General features: G+C 42.1%; 1 protein-coding gene across 2 annotated transcripts; it reads right to left on the bottom strand.

Annotated features, from left to right (window-relative positions):
* Window positions 1-1,747: 1,747 nt before the first annotated feature.
* LOC111960240 (coronin-1B) lies at window positions 1,748-14,772 on the bottom strand. 2 transcript variants are annotated; one of them, XM_023982147.2, is made up of 11 exons: window positions 14,334-14,772; window positions 12,970-13,175; window positions 11,150-11,272; window positions 10,192-10,321; window positions 8,956-9,137; window positions 6,949-7,068; window positions 6,597-6,701; window positions 6,334-6,479; window positions 6,020-6,077; window positions 5,477-5,803; window positions 1,748-3,616 (listed from the first exon to the last, which is right to left on the bottom strand). In XM_023982147.2, the coding sequence occupies exons 2-11, from the start codon at window positions 13,171-13,173 to the stop codon at window positions 3,494-3,496; spliced, it is 1,518 nt and encodes a 505-aa protein (XP_023837915.1). In that variant the 5' UTR covers window positions 13,174-13,175; window positions 14,334-14,772; the 3' UTR covers window positions 1,748-3,493. The 2 variants fall into 2 exon arrangements, with proteins under 2 accessions (XP_023837915.1, XP_023837916.1); XM_023982148.2 differs by having other exon boundaries at window positions 14,594-14,772.
* Window positions 14,773-15,765: the final 993 nt, after the last annotated feature.

Raw genomic sequence — 15,765 nt, 5'->3', positions numbered from 1 at the left:
GACTTATACAAATAATATTTCTACATCTTTTTTTATTTGTTTTAAACAGTCAATGCATGGTTAGAGTTGAGTTTGTCCGCTGAAGTGCAGAACCACTCAGCTGACACTGCAGAGCCCAGAAGCAGGAAGTGAATGATGGAACACGGGCAGGTTCAAAAGAAATGCACAGAGCTGATGTGCGTTCAGCCTTGAACCACATCCTGTTATGTGCTCCACTGGCTAGTACAAACACAACACCAGACACTACTGGGTACCCATACAGATTCTGTATGTTTAAAACCTACTAACAAATGCACTGTGTGATCTCTTAATTGAGTTTGATTAAATTTCAGCAATAACGTTGTGGGAGGACTACACTTGATGGTCCATTTGTAATGCAGAATTTCATTGAGTTCTTTCCACTGACTCTAATTTTCTTCTTTCCAAAGAAACCCCCTTCTCTGAGGAATCAATCTGAACAGCCTTAGTAACATGCTTGCTTTACCCTGTATGATAACACAAGATAACCACTGTGTTACACAGTGTATCATAAACATTCATGTACTGTGTTTAATATGAAACTAAATAATTGTACTACTGGTTGTAAACACTGTGTACAAAACATTAGGGACACCTTCCTAATATTGAGTTGCACCCTTTTTGCCCTCAGAACAGCCTCAATTCGTCAGGGCATGGACTCTACAAGGTGTCGAAAGCATTCCACAGGGATGCTGGYTCATGTTGACTCCAATGCATCCTGCAGTTGTGTTAAGTTGGCTGGATGTCCTTTGGGTGATGGACCATTCTTGATACACGGCAAACTGTTGAGAGTGAAAAACCCAGCAGCGTTGCAGTTCTTGACACGGTCAAACCGGTGAGCCTGGCACTTACTACCATACCCCATTCAAAGAGACTTCAATATTTTGTCTTGTCCATTCACCCTCTGAATTGCACACATTCACAATCCATGTCTCAAGTCTTAAAAATCATTTTTTAATCAGTCTTCTCCCCTTCATCTAAACTGATTGACATGACATCAATAAGGGATCATAGTGTTCACCTGAATTAACCTAATCAGACTATGTAACGGAAAGAGCAGGTGTTCCTAATGTTTTGTGTACTCACTTTTCTATTTTTGGTGCGTCAATACACTGCCTTATGAAGTAATTTCAATGAGAGCTAAGACTTCCTGTCATGTGACCTGAGAGGGTTAATAAGTGGCCATTCTACAACCGCAAAAGAGGAAAGACTGTTTATTGGAAGAGTCGCACAGTGGAGTGTCATTTTCATCCCCTATTGGTTCACAACCACACAAAACATGATGTGTAGTATGACAGTGCATAAATAAATATGAATCTAGTAAATAAATTAATCGTGATGAGCTTGATGTGAACTAGCCTGGTCCCAGACCCATTTGTGCCGTCTCGCCATCTCTTGTGGTCGTTGTCGACTATACAGCCAAAAGAGGATCTGGGATAAGGCTAGATATGAACTGTACCCGAGGGCTGCAAAACGGTGAAGTATAAACTGCTTACAACTGCAAAACATCTAAATGTAACACAGTGAACTATTATTTTTCAGTTCCGTCTAACAGTTGAGCATTGTATGCCCTTTCTTTCCTATCTTCAAATACAAACCACAGCTGCTGCTATATTAGTCTAAGACAGTGGTATTTAAAATCTTTGTCAAATCGGTGTTCATTATTTGCCACATTTTTGGGGGTAAGATTATAGAATGGAACAATATACAAACTTTTTTGAGAAAGATAATTTGAAAAATACAATTTTATTGGGTAAATGTATTGTGGATGGTTGTGCACGTAAAAATCATAATGTACAGATTTTAAGGTTGTTATTAGTTTTCGGGGTAGGGTCGAGAGATATACTTGCGGAAAAAATAGGGTCCCAGCTAAAAAAGTTTGGAATACCACTGTTCTAAAACGATTATATTTAGTTCTACTGACTTGGAATACATCATTCACACGGTTTTAAAAAACTCCTCAAATTTCATTGCAACTTTCTTTAGTTCTGTGCCTCATGACACTCATAGAACTGCTATGATTTAAATGGTATGATATTAAGTTTGTTCTACTGAGAACACATTTTCTGAGGTAACACTTTACTTGAGCTCTCTGTTATAAACTGTCATTGGAGTTTACAACACCTTGTGACAAATTATACTGCATGTTGCTAGTCAGTCTGCTTTTGGCTTCACCAAAGGGGGATCATTCACCTAAGACAACTTAAGTTGGAGAGCACAAATTTAGTGTTACCTTCTCTTCGAAGGCAAAAAATGTAAATACAAATCACACAAGAGATTAACAACATACATGATAGCAATCATTTAAGGTACCTCCAACTCAAGTCCTTCACATCATTTGTAAGAAAAAGCCCCATATCAAAATCAACATTATTTGGAAATTGACCAATGTTTTTTCTTTATATGTCGATATAGGCGCCATACAGCACAGTTTAATACAACTTACCCAATCGCAATTAACCAGTGCAGTTTTGTAAACAGTATATATCCATTTTAGCTTAATACCAATGGTCTGACTTCATCTCTTCAGCTAATCTAGGGTAAGAGATTCCTATGATGGAATGGAAAAATAATGTATAGATGCATACATGTACAAATGTATAAGTACGAATAATAAACTGGAGTATGACGTTTGATATGCATCACGGTTAGCAGCTCTAACTGCCCGATTAAACAATCCCTAACGGATTCACAATGTGAGCGCTTCAATGAGAGCAGCAACAGGAAATGATCTGCCTATCTACTTGACAACACTTGTTGAGGGTGCATTCATATTATACAAAATAATATAGACAGATGTGCCATTTTGTAAATGTGCCAAATTAACATAGACCTTCGTGCCAGTTGTCATACAGTATGGCATAAGGATTCGTGAGTAGGCTACAATTGAATCCTCATGTCTTAAGTTTTGTAGTGATACACAATATTGGATACTTAAATGTATACACCTTCAAATAGTGTCACCATTAACGCTCCTTAATAAAAACCGGTAACATATCTTACTGCAGTATGGAAGTCCTATGCAGATTATCCCCCTTCATCCTATATCACCCACTATCCAACTGAATCAGCATCTAAAGAGTTGTATCTCAATGGTGTTTCCTTATTTTTTCGTGTCCTCCTCTCTACTCACCTCCTTCTCAAAATGCATTGGAGAAGGTCCGAGGGTAGGAACCTCTGACCTATACCTCCAACGCGTTTTGAGGAGGCGAGGAGAGAGGAGGACACGAGGAAATACAATTGCGATTCACCCGCAGAATCCAATTGGTCTCTGTACACCTTCACTATAATAGTTCACCTTATTCTCGACCCCTCTGTGATTCCCACAGTTTAGTAACTCAGCTACACTTCACTACATCCTCCCACTCCCACACGCACACAGCTTWAGGTACGGTTGTTGATTCTAGTAAGGCTATGGTCTATGGAGTTTTAGTAAGAACGCCCTTCGGGTGTAGTGGTGACGCCCCTCGGCCAATCAGACGTCCCCGTCCTCGATGCGGGCCAGCTGCCTCTCCAGCAGCTCGATCCTTTGGCCCTGGGCCAAGACCACCGAACGTAGGGCCTTCACCTCCGCTAGCACCTCGCTCAGCACTTCCTCCTGGAGTGGGGAAGAGGGATGGATGGATAGGGCGAGATGGAGGTTAAGGAGAATGTAGTCACAGTAGCAGTCAAAAGTTTGGACAGACCTACTCATTCAAGGGTTTTTCATTATTTGTACTATTTTCTACATTGTAAAATAATAGTAAAGACATCAAAACTATGAAATCATGTAGTAATCAAAAAAGTGTTAAACAAATCAAAATATATTTTATATTCATCAAAGTAGCCACCGTTTGCACACTCTTGGCATTCTCTCAACCAGCTTCATGAGGTAGTCACCTGGAATGCATTTCAATTAACACGTGTGCCTTGTTAAAAGTTCATTTGTGGAATTTCTTTCCTCCCTAATGCGTTTGAGACAATCAGTTGTGTTGTGACCAGGTAGGTGTGGTATACAGAAGATAGCCCTATTTGGTAAAAGTCCATATTATGGCAAGAACAGCTCAAATAAGAACAGAGAAACAACAGTCCATCATTACTTTAAGACATTAAGGTCAGTCAATCTGGAAAATTTAAAGAACTTTTAAAGTTTCTTCAAGTGCAGTCGCAAAAACCATGAAACGCTATGATGAAACTGGCTCTCATGAGGACCACCACAGGAAAGTAAGACCCAGAGTTACCTCTACTGCAGAGGATAAATTCATTTGAGTTAACTGCACCTCGATTGCAGCCCAAATAAATGCTTCACAGAGTTCAAGTAACACAAATCTCAACATCAACTGTTCAGAGGAGACTGTGTGAATCAGGCCTTCATGGACAAATTTCTGCAAAGAAACCACTACTAAAGGACACCAATAAGAAGAGAATACTTGCTTGGGCCAAGAAACATGAGCAATGGACATTAGACCGGTGGAAATCTGTCCTTTGGTCTGATGAGTCCAAATTTGAGATTTTTGGTTCCAACCGCCGTGTCTTTGTGAGATGCAGAGTAGGTGAACGGATGATCTCCGCATGTGTGGTTCCCACCGTGAAGCATGGAGGAGGTGTGATGGTGCTTTGCTGGTGACACTGTCAGTGATTTAAAGCACACTTAAGCAGCATGGCTACCACAGCATTCTGCAGCGATATGCCATCCCATCTGGTTTGCGCTTAGTGGGACTATCATTTGTTTTTCAACAGGACAATGACCCAACCCACCTCCAGGCTGTGTAAGGGCTATTTGACCAAGAAGGAGAGTGATGGAGTGCTGCAACAGATGACCTGGCCTCCACAATCACCTGACCTCAATCCAACTGAGATGGTTTGGGATGAGTTGGACTGCAGAGTGAAGGAAAAGCAGCCAACAAGTGCTAAGCATCTGTGGGAACTCCTTTAAAACTGTTGGAAAAGCATTCCTCATAAAGCTGGTTGAGAGAATGCCAAGAGTGCGCAAAGCTGTCATCAACGCAAAGGGTGGCTACTTTGAAGAATATAAAATATATTTTGATTTGTTTAACACTTTTTTGGTTACTAGGTGATTCCATATGTGTTATTTCATAGTGTTGATGTCTTCACTATTATTCTACAATGTAGAAAATAGTAATAATAAAGAAAAACCCTTGAATGAGTAGGTGTGTCCAAACTTTGATTGGTATTGTACATGATAACATCCTAAATCCACAAGGCACTACACAAGTCTACTCAACATTTCTCTGGCACTTCTATGTCGTACTCATACCTACATCTCTAACCTCTTATTCATACCAAAACAGAAGAAAACAGACCAAAACAGGGAGGGACTACCTGAACTTGACCAAGAAACTCTCGCTCTTGTTGCAAAACGTTGTCGGTTACAAAGGTTTTGCTACGGTTTGCACTAGTGAATACACCCCTGCTATGCCTACTGCTATACCCACCTACACCCAAACTCCATTCTCACCTCTCTTTTCACCCTATCGGATGCTCCTTCTCCTTGAATGACCCTTTGCTGCACCACCCCCACCCCCTCGCTCTCCGGCTCCCTGGTTGTTGCGGTGGGCATGGCGGCCTGCTGGGGGACTGGGGGAGAGTCTGTCCCGGAGCCCTGTGACGACAGCTTGGGCTTGTTGCGGAGGGTGTCCCTGTTCTTGGAGGGGGCGCCCACGTAGCCACCGCTCAGAGAGACCAGCAGGGGCGGCGCATCCTGCCCGGCAATCCAGTCCTCGGCCAGAAGGGAGGGCTCCACGCTGGCCGTGTCCGGGTATAGGTCCCCCTGGAACAGGTCTGACTGGGGGGCAAGAGAGGGAGGGGGTCACAGGGAGAGCGTTTTAAGTCAAATTCAGTCAAGCTTGACTGGTTCCAATATCCACATTAGCATGCCACTTAGTGTAAAGCAATGTTTTGGGCATGCTAGTAATTGGGGTTCTAGTATGGCTATTTGAACATAGTTCTAGTCATAAATAAGGAAGGCCTTTTGTTTCAAATTGTGTGCATGGCAGCTTACCTTCCGTGGTACCGTCATAGAAATGGGCTCTACTTTCCTTTCGTGCAGTTTGTAGAACCTGCAATGAGAGACAGAGACAGAGAGAGACAGAGACAAAGACAGAGCAAGAGCGAAAAAGAGAAAGAAATTGTGAATGAAAGAAAGAATGAAAGAGTGAATGAATGAATTAAATAAATGATTTACAGTGGGAGGGCATGAAAGAGGGAACGTATGAGGTGGAAATGAGTGGTGAAAAAGAGAGCGAAATACACTGTAAATACACTGAGAAACAATTCAAGTAATAACCATAAAGACATGCTGAAAAACCTGTTCACCTGGCAATCTCACACTTGTTGACATCCACGCCCCTCTTGCTGAGAAAGCCTGCTCCTCGCTGGGGCTCTTTACTGCTGTACAGGCTGAGGAAGTGGACATAGGGCGATTCGTCCGTCACCTCAAAGTACCGGATGGTGCAGTCCCCCTGAGAGTGATCAACAGATAAACCGAGCTAAACCAAACATACGGTGGGGAGAATTGATCATTTGACACCAGCTGAATTTGTTATTGAAAATGTTGGTCGGAAACAGGTGTACTGTACCTTTCCACACAGGTAGACCATGTTGGTGTCAGGGTCATAGTAGGGGAGGAGAACGCCATTACTGGTGTCCATCTCCTGCACTGCCATTGGCTCAGACATATCCCTCTGCAACACACAGATACAATCATTAGAAGATCTGGTCAGTGTGTGTAGCGAACCCCTCAATGCTGTGTGAGTTGAGTCAACTGAAAATAAACAGGGTTGACCTGACCTGTACTGTCATGATACCTTAGGTCACCACTCTCCTCTACCATACAGTCAGAGCATTGTTTCTGAGGCGTCAATGTCTCATACACTCCCATAGGACTTTGCAAAGTCCTGTTTATGACATGTATCCATCTAGCCGCCGTACCGTATCCCACAAGGCTAGCTGCCTCTCGCTCATGCGGCTGAATCCGGTGGTCAGGATCTTCCCGTCGGAGAGGAACACGGCCCTCATGGGCCTGGTGCCGTCATGGACCTTCTCTTTCACCTGAGACACACACAACAACATCACAGGTGTTATAAGGGAAGGTAGAGTCAATGTCAATAAGTCATTCTATGTACAGCCTGTAGTTAATGTAGACATACAGTGCCTTCGGAAAGTATTCAGACCTCTTGACTTTTTCCACATTGCTACGTTACAGCCTTATTCTAAAATGGATTTTTTAAATGTTATTAAATCCTCAGCAATCTAAACACAATACCCAATAATGACAAAACAAAAACATGTTTTTATTTTTTTTAAATGCTAATTGATAAAAAACTAAAAACAAATACCTTATTTACATAAGTATTCAGACCCTTTGTTATGAGACTCCAAGTTGAGCTCAGGTGCATCCTGTTTTCATTGATAATCCTTGAGGTGTTTCTACAACTTGATTGGAGTCCACCTGTGGTAAAATCTATTGATTGGACATGATTTGGAAAGGCACACCTGTCTATATAAAGGTCCCACAGTTGACAGTGCATGTCAGAGCAAAAACCAAGCCATGAGGTCGAAGGAAATGTCCGTAGAGCTCTGAGACAAGGCACAGATCTAGGGAAGGGTACCAAAAAATTCCTGCAGCATTGAAGGTCCCCAAGAACACAGTGGCCTCCATCATTCTTAAATGGAAGAAGTTTGAAACTACCAAGACTCTTCCTAGAGCTGGCCGCCAGGACAAACTGAGCAATCGAGGGAGAAGGTCCTTGGTCAGGGAGGTGACCAAGAACCCCATGGTCAGTCTGACCGAGCTCAAGAGTTCCTCTGTGGAGATGGGAGAACCTTCCAGAAGGACAACCATCTCTGCAACACTCCACCAATCAGGCCTTTATGGTAGAGTGGCCAGCCGGATGCCACTCCTCAGTAAAAGGCACATGACAGCCCACTTGGAGTTTCCCAAAAGGCACCTAAAGACTCTCAGACCATGAGAAACAAGATTCTCTGGTCTGATGAAACCAAGATTTAGTTCTTTGGCCTGAATGCCAATGCGTCATGTCTGGAAGAAACCTGGCACCATCCTTACGGTGAAGCATGGTGGTGGCAGCATCATGCTGTGGGGGTGTTTTTCAGCGGCAGGGACTGGGAGACTAGTCAGGATCGAGGGAAAGATGAACGGAGCAAAGTACAGAGAGATCCTTGATGAAAAGCGCTCTGGAGCAGGTTAGGACCTCAGACTGGGGCAAAGGTTCACCTTCCAACAGGACAACAACCATAAGCTTTGGGCCAAGTCTCTGAATGTCCTTGAGTGGCCCAGCCAGAGCCAGAGCCAGAGCCCGAACCTAATATAATATCTCTGGAGAGCCTTGGAAATATCTGTGCAGCAACATTCTCCATCCAACCTGACAGAGATTGAGAGGATCTGCAGAGAAGAATGGGAGAAACTCCCCAAATATAGGTGTGCCAAGCTTGAAGCATCACACCCAAGAAGACTCAAGCCTGTAATTGCTGCCAAAGGTGCTTCAACAAAGTACTGAGTAACGGTTCTGAATACCTATGTAAATGTGATATTTCTGTTTTTGCTTTGTCAATATGGGGTATTTATTGTGTGTAGATTGATGAGGGGGAAAAAAACATTTAAATCCATTTTAGAATAAAGCTGTAACCTAACAAAATGTGGGAAAAGTCAAGGGGTCTGAATACTTTCTGAAGGCACTGTATCAAATATGCTGTATTTACAAGTGCTGATTAGCTGCAGCCAATTTAGCATGGCAAAGGTCACTTTCTTTCAAAAAATGACATTATGTGAACAAGGTGGTGCTTATTTGCTTTGGTCTCCTGTGTGTTGTTGAATTTCTCCTTGAAGGATAAGGGAAGTTTTATGGTATTTGGTACTATTAATTTGACTTATTTCAATTCAGTTGCATGCGTGTCATTCATGGGCTAGACATGAAGCACCTTGAGGACGGTCCCCCGTCGCGGGTCGATGACACGCAGCGCCTTGTCCTTGCACACGGTGCAGATGGCACTGCCCTCCCGGTTCCAGCTCACACTGTAGATCAGGTCTGGGTGGGCATCGGCTATCTGGTACACCAGCTCCCCCGTGCCCACGTCCCACACGCACACCAGGTTGTCACAGCCTGAGAGCGAGAATGAGAGAGAGTTGCATCAGTCAAAAACAGTCGTGAACACAGAATCTGGGAGAGCACAGACAAAACTAAGTTCACAGAAGAGGGTTAAAACGCACGCTACCAAGCTTATTTTACCGAAACGTCGATCTCAATAAAAGTTGTAAAATCATGTTTTTTTTAAAGAGTTCCCACAATAAATATGGATATGCAAAACATTCAAATAATCAAAAGGATACAGAGACGTAGCATGTAAAAATACAGACAAACATACAATTACTGGCACATACTAAACGTATAGACATACCATTCTAAGTAACACAGACACATACATAGACAAATCAATTGCTTTTGACTTTTGAAACCTTCCGATGTCCTCTTGAAGGATACTCAGTTTCCCATTAACCTTAACTACATTCTCCTTTAAAACGTGCAGCACATGCTGTTAATTGCAAGGCAGGGATACTCAATTCCTGGCTTGCATAATGCATTGGGAATTGAACGGTCTGTCATGGAACACCTCTCCAGTACGTTTAAAGCTGTCCTTCAACTCTCACTGTTTACCCTGACTGACTACCACATATTCCCTTTCTCTGGAGGTCCAATGTTTAACACATGGGTGACTAGTACTACATGCTACCATGACTCGTGGCCAAGCTATGTCCCAACACTATCAGCATGTCTATTTGCAGTTGTGACTACATTCAACACTTCCCCCTAAAAAAAAAAACACATTTCCTCTTTCTCAGACCACGGACCTATTATCCATAAAAATCAAAGTCCTAGCATAAGCGGTCTCACATTATCATGACTGGTGGTGACCAACGTGTGTCATAATACTATCAATATGTCTAGTCAACCTTTCCTTGCAGCTTAAAGCACACACATTCACTGACATAGGAGGCATTGCTTGTGAATAGTGACCTGGATAGTCCAAACTTGCAGACAGACATACACTGTTCGAGGTGAAGACATTGTCCTCTGCCATGTGTTGCCACGAACCATCAGTGCAGACGATGTCGCTCTATCTGACGTACGACAATGAGGTGCAGATAGATTAAGTTACCTGCAGTTAGGAGGATATTGAAAGCTGTCGGGTGCCAGGCTAGGATTCCCACTCGTTTACTGTGGCCCTCCAGTGTCACCACGGGCTCTGTCATTGGTCCAGTCAGCCCTCCTTCAGGGATTTGCCACACCTTTAATAGACAGCACAACCAATAACAACGCTTTGTTACAGGGGTAGAGCATACAGATGACCCTCCCTCCCATCGGCATACATCTGCTGATCTGCAGCATTTTCAACACAGATATGCACTCTTGATAGTAGTCATAAGGCCATCTTAGAGCAGCGCATCTGTTATTTACTCCTTTTAAACACTTATGACTATTCATCCAGCTTTATGCCATCTTACAGCCCGTCTCAATCAATGCAAAGGTCTGGACAAATGGTTGAACCTTTTCTCATAAACAATAGTGAGCTGCTACGGGTTGCAAAGCTACCGGTAATTTAACAAAGTTACCAGAATCTTCAGTAAATTTGGTAATTAACCGATAATCTACGGTAACTTTAGTAATTTATGTCCATGGGTTTCTAGTGGATAGACCAAATGTTTCAAGAGAAAATAGCCTAATTAATGAAAAAAGTACCTAATCAACAACGGCATTTTTTTCAATGAACTCTGCAACTCTTCCAACTAATAATWATTATTTTTTAAATTACAACACCCACCAGTTTGGCGCCAAAACATTTACAACAAAGACATAGTCAAATAAATAAAAGTATGTAAAATAATACATATATAATCATATTTTACCTGATAATTAAAGACACCTGAGAATCTGAAGTATCCAAAAAGGACACTATATTTCACCTGATACAATTCCCCAAAACTATTTAAAGTTAACAAAAATTCAGGTAGTTTACTAGTAAACTTCGAAAGTTTCCAGTAATATACCCTCCCTTTGCAACCCTATAACTGTTTGTTTTCTTTTTAGAGGGCAGCTACCTTCACATCACCACCTACCTTTACAGTGCAGTCCTCCGAGGCACTGGCGATGACGTTGTCATCATGGGGACACCACTGGACATCCAGCACTGGAGCTGCGTGTCCACACACTGTGGGTGTGGCCTGGTCAATTCTGCCACTCTGTAGAAAAGAAGCAGGTGGGCATGGTCATCATCATCTGGTTAGCACAAAACTCCAGGTCAGTGGTTTTCAACTGGTGGTCTGTTATTTGAAAAAAATATTGTTTGGGAGTATCAATGGCGTTATAAACTATTTTTAAGTTACTTTTCACAATGCAAATGGTTTATTATAATAATAGGCCTTTAATCTGTTACATTTGTCATAAAATTACGGGAATACGATATCAAGATAGGTGGGCACTTTTAGGGTATTGATCCTTATCTTCCATCTGAGAGGTTCGATGCCATGGTGTAGTGGATGGTATCTGCAGGTATATGCCATTTTCTTTTATTTAACTAGGCAAGTCAGTTAAGAACAAATTCTTATTTACAATGACGGCCTACCCCGGCCAAACCCGGACGACGCTGGGCCAATTGTGCACCGCCCTATGGGACTCCCAATCACGGCCAGATGTGATTCAGCCTGGATTCGAACCAGGGTCTGTAGTGGGGTCTCTTGCCCTGTCATGCAGTGCCTTAGACCGCTGCGTCACTCGGGAGCGCATATACCCACTTATTTTTTAGTGGGCATTGCATATACTCACTTCTTAATCCCCACCGTGCGTATCAAAGTAGTGTAGTAGAGGTATATGCTGCATCAATTAATAAGGCTGATGGAACAAATCAGAATGTTTTGCTTAATTTTTTCACATTTTAGGAGCAGCAATGTGCACAGGGCTATAGGCCTACACGCGAATGTTCCATAATGTAATGTGCGGGAAAACACAGTATATGTTTCGCACATGCGAGCGATTTTATGGACAGAGATGGAAACATCCGTTAGAAATTAAAGCGGGGAGATCTAAAGATGCAACAACTATCATGGGTTGCTAATATGACCAGGGTTGCTAATATGACCAGGATGCCGCCTTTGGCTGCTACACAATGAAAGAAAACGCATATGAGGAAGTGCCTCCATGTTTCTATAATGGGATTTTGGCTATAGGGTCCTTTGAAGCAAAGTAATACATGGCTCATAACATGAAGTAAAACGTCCAGGTTTCAAACAATTAAGGAACAGGAAAAATATAATGATGCTAATGATGGGCCTAACAGTCTTCTTAATTAAATGTTAACTAGCTACAAAGTAGCCTATGCCTACCTGGCAGAATGATATGATTATTTGCATCAATCAAGTGGCCATTTGTTTTGCAAACTCAATCTCATGTGCTACAGAAATACTGCAAAACAAGCAACAGTGCTAGGTGCCTGTGCACTTGAATTAAAGGGTAACTACAATCAAAAATCAAAAAATGTTAGATTTTTCCCAGACATCGAAAGTGGTCTCCTGATGTGGTTTATTTTTATGGACTTAGGACTGTTTTTCTGTTTTTCTTACAAAAGCGTGACTTTGAGAGAAAAAAAATCAAATCTGAAACCTAACTTAGTTGATTAATCTAAACATAATTTATCGGTTTCAATAGTAGGCCTACTATTAGCCTACTCGCACAGTACAGCTTAGGTTGRCCTGACTGAAAGACCAACATGGGATGTATCATTTTAGGTCATTCAGAGTACATGCGACTGTTTCTCAAATAATTTCTCATGCATGGCACCTTTCCTTTGGCCGGGCGGGCTGATTGGAAAATTTGGGGCAAAATGAGTGTACCAACTTCTCCAGGAACTCCTGGGTGGATGCTTAAGTGGGCTAGCACAAACCTTGTTGAGTGGCAGAACTAGGAAGGCCCCTCCTCCACCTGATTCGATGACGACTGCGGTGAATTTGGGGTTCACAGCACAGAGGGGCCCGTCCCATGTGACACGGGACACTCGGACGTCATCGATGCAGTGCTCTGCCTTCCAAGCCTGGGCGAAGACGTGTCTGAATTTGCTCTGTCTGACCACACCTCTTCGGAACGACATGACTGTGAAGAGAGATATTGGGAGCGTTCGAGCGGATCACTTTTGTCAATTCGGTGACCAAGTAGTAGGTGTCAAGAACTGCAACACTGCCTGGTTTTTCCCGCTCAACAGTTTCCTGTGTGTATCAGGAATGGTCCACCACCCAAAGGACATCCAGCCAACTTGATAAATGTGGGAAGCATTGGAGTCAACATGGGCTAGGATCCCTGTGGAATGCTTGACACCATGTAGAGTCCATGTTCCGACAAATTCAGTGGGATGCAACTCAATATTTGGAAGATGTTATTAATGTTTGGTATACTCCTTGTATATTGAAATAGTCACATGCAAGTGGTGGTTAAAAAGTATTTGAATTCTGGTGGGGCTAGTTTTGCAAGTCAGTACTAAGCCAATGAGTTCCTAAAGTGAGCCATGTTCTTTTAAGAACAACCTCAAGCAGGCTACAATGTCAAGAGTCAAGCTTAACTTTTTTTTTTTTTAAGCCTATCAGATCAAAGTACAGGATATGGCACTGACCAACACAAACTTGTTTATTCAGTTAATCAGTAACATTTAATGAATGTTAATACTGGGGAGAAGGAAGCAAGTAAACATCAGCCAAATTCCCCCATACTGTGAGTCAGTCAGTTCTAAAAAGAACAGTCAAGGCTGACTGGACAAGAGGGCATGATCCGCCTACAGTCAAAACACAAGGGGGGGGACGGGGTAATTCTATAGGCCTATGCAGGGTGATACCCAATTCTTTACAGTTGACGCTACAGTATAATCTAATCTAACATGTTAATGTTAACATGTTACATTCCAAAGTAACAAATTGTTTGTAAATTATAACAACATGACGAAACGTTGGCTTGCATCCAAATCATTTGAATGTAGGAATGCCTGTGGGAGTGGCAGGTGTAGTTTCCAAATAGATTATCTGCACAAGGCACATTATTATCAGCATCAACAAGAATTTAATAGATGGGTCGGAAAATATCCATATAAGGACACAAAATACAACTAAGGGAATGAATGTCACAGACGACAAATAACCTAACGTTAAGTAGCCTACATGATCGAGAAGAGGGTCGACAATGTGTGGTTCTAAGAGATTAGGCAAGGTAAATACAATAGCAAGGTGTTTTACAAAGAGAAGGACATTTTTTCAATTACTATACCTCGATTTCAGACAACCTCTTAATTGGAAAAGATAAAAAGGCTGAAGCTAAACCGTGACAAGAGGAAGCCAATAAAATAATCCGCCACCAGCAGTAACTTAATCCTTTGCTATGTTGGAGAGGAGGCTACACAGCCGATTTACTGCGATGGCAGGAAATAATTGTTGTAGATGATTAAACACAGCCAGGTGATTGATGATTAGAGCTCAAGAAAAATAAATACGCGCAGCGCACAATCCCGATGCAAAATTATTACCCACCCAGTTGGTTAAAAATTGCGTATCTGTGATGCAATATTTAACCTGAGCAAGCATGTCAAAATTTTCGTAAATGTAGACGAAGACAAGGGAATGGTAACGGCGAATGATGGGCGTGCGACCGAAAAGATGCTGACACTACGCACTCCGTTTTGGAATGATTACTGTTTGGAACAGAAATCCAGACTTCCGCCCCTGGCAGGATATAGTGGAGGTAGCCAGAGAGGAAGAGGCGAAGCGAAAATAATACCACGTAGAGAGGATTTTTTTGAATGGAGGTCAATGAGAGAATGTCGAATTTGGTCAACAAAATCATGTATTGCTAATTTCCTACGTGAGGCTTATTTAATGGAATACAAGTTTCGTAATGTTCAGGTTGTTACGAAAGCACTGATAGAATTGGACGCACGTGACATTTCAAAAAATACAATAAAATAAACTGTAAATCAGCGGTTTCAGCGTATCTGCCCTCTCATTGGCTAGAAGGTTCCCACCTGATCCCGTTTCCTCCCGCATGCGTTCCATCTTTGAGGATATGCATTTCCATTGTTAGAGCGGTCACTCGAGTATCTTGTCAATATAATAGAAACTCTTTGATATAGCGTTGTATCCAACGCATTACCCAACGATTGGGCTGCTGCACTTACACAAAGCCCTACTGTACTAACTCAAATGCATATCAAATGGTGGACATAACGGGTGTGTAAGTGACGTATTCTGTCAACATTTGCATGGCATTACATTATGTCAGCAAAAAAAAGCTGTTAAACCATATGAAGCATACCAGGCCATATATGCACAGTTCTGCTTGTCCCTTGTTTTCCAGGTACGACCCACCCACCACCAGAAGGTGTCTAAAATGCATGACAAGTGAAATGATTATGGGTGTGTGACACATTCTGTCTATATTTGCACATATATGACAACAGCAAAAAAGCTGTGTAATTGACCACGTCAAAGCTGGACATATATGGGTATACATGCAGGGTTGGGTAGGTTACTTTCTAAATGTAATCCGTTACAGTTACTAGTTACCTGTCCACAATTGTAATCAGTAACTTAACTTTTGGATTTCCCAAACTCAGTAACGTAATCTGATTACATTGAGTTACTTTTAGATTACTTTCCCCTTAAGAGGCATTAGAAGAAGACAAAAATGTACGTTACCAATTGAA

Source organism: Salvelinus sp. IW2-2015, linkage group LG37, assembly GCF_002910315.2.
Source record: "Salvelinus sp. IW2-2015 linkage group LG37, ASM291031v2, whole genome shotgun sequence".
Classification (NCBI taxonomy): Eukaryota; Metazoa; Chordata; class Actinopteri; order Salmoniformes; family Salmonidae; genus Salvelinus; species Salvelinus sp. IW2-2015.
The sequence above is the reverse complement of the archived record's forward strand: the minus strand, read 5'-3'. Positions and strand labels throughout refer to the sequence as shown.

Excerpts from the sequence above, each read along its gene's own strand:
- LOC111960240 (XM_023982147.2), bottom strand. The coding sequence starts at position 13,173 with ATGTCGTTCCGAAGAGGTGTGGTCAGACAGAGCAAATTCAGACACGTC. Across the intron at positions 6,702-6,948 it reads AGCTAGCCTTGTGGGATACG|AGGGATATGTCTGAGCCAAT; the intron begins GTACGGCGGCTA and ends TGTGTGTTGCAG. Across the intron at positions 5,804-6,019 it reads CTATGACGGTACCACGGAAG|TCAGACCTGTTCCAGGGGGA; the intron begins GTAAGCTGCCAT and ends CTTGCCCCCCAG.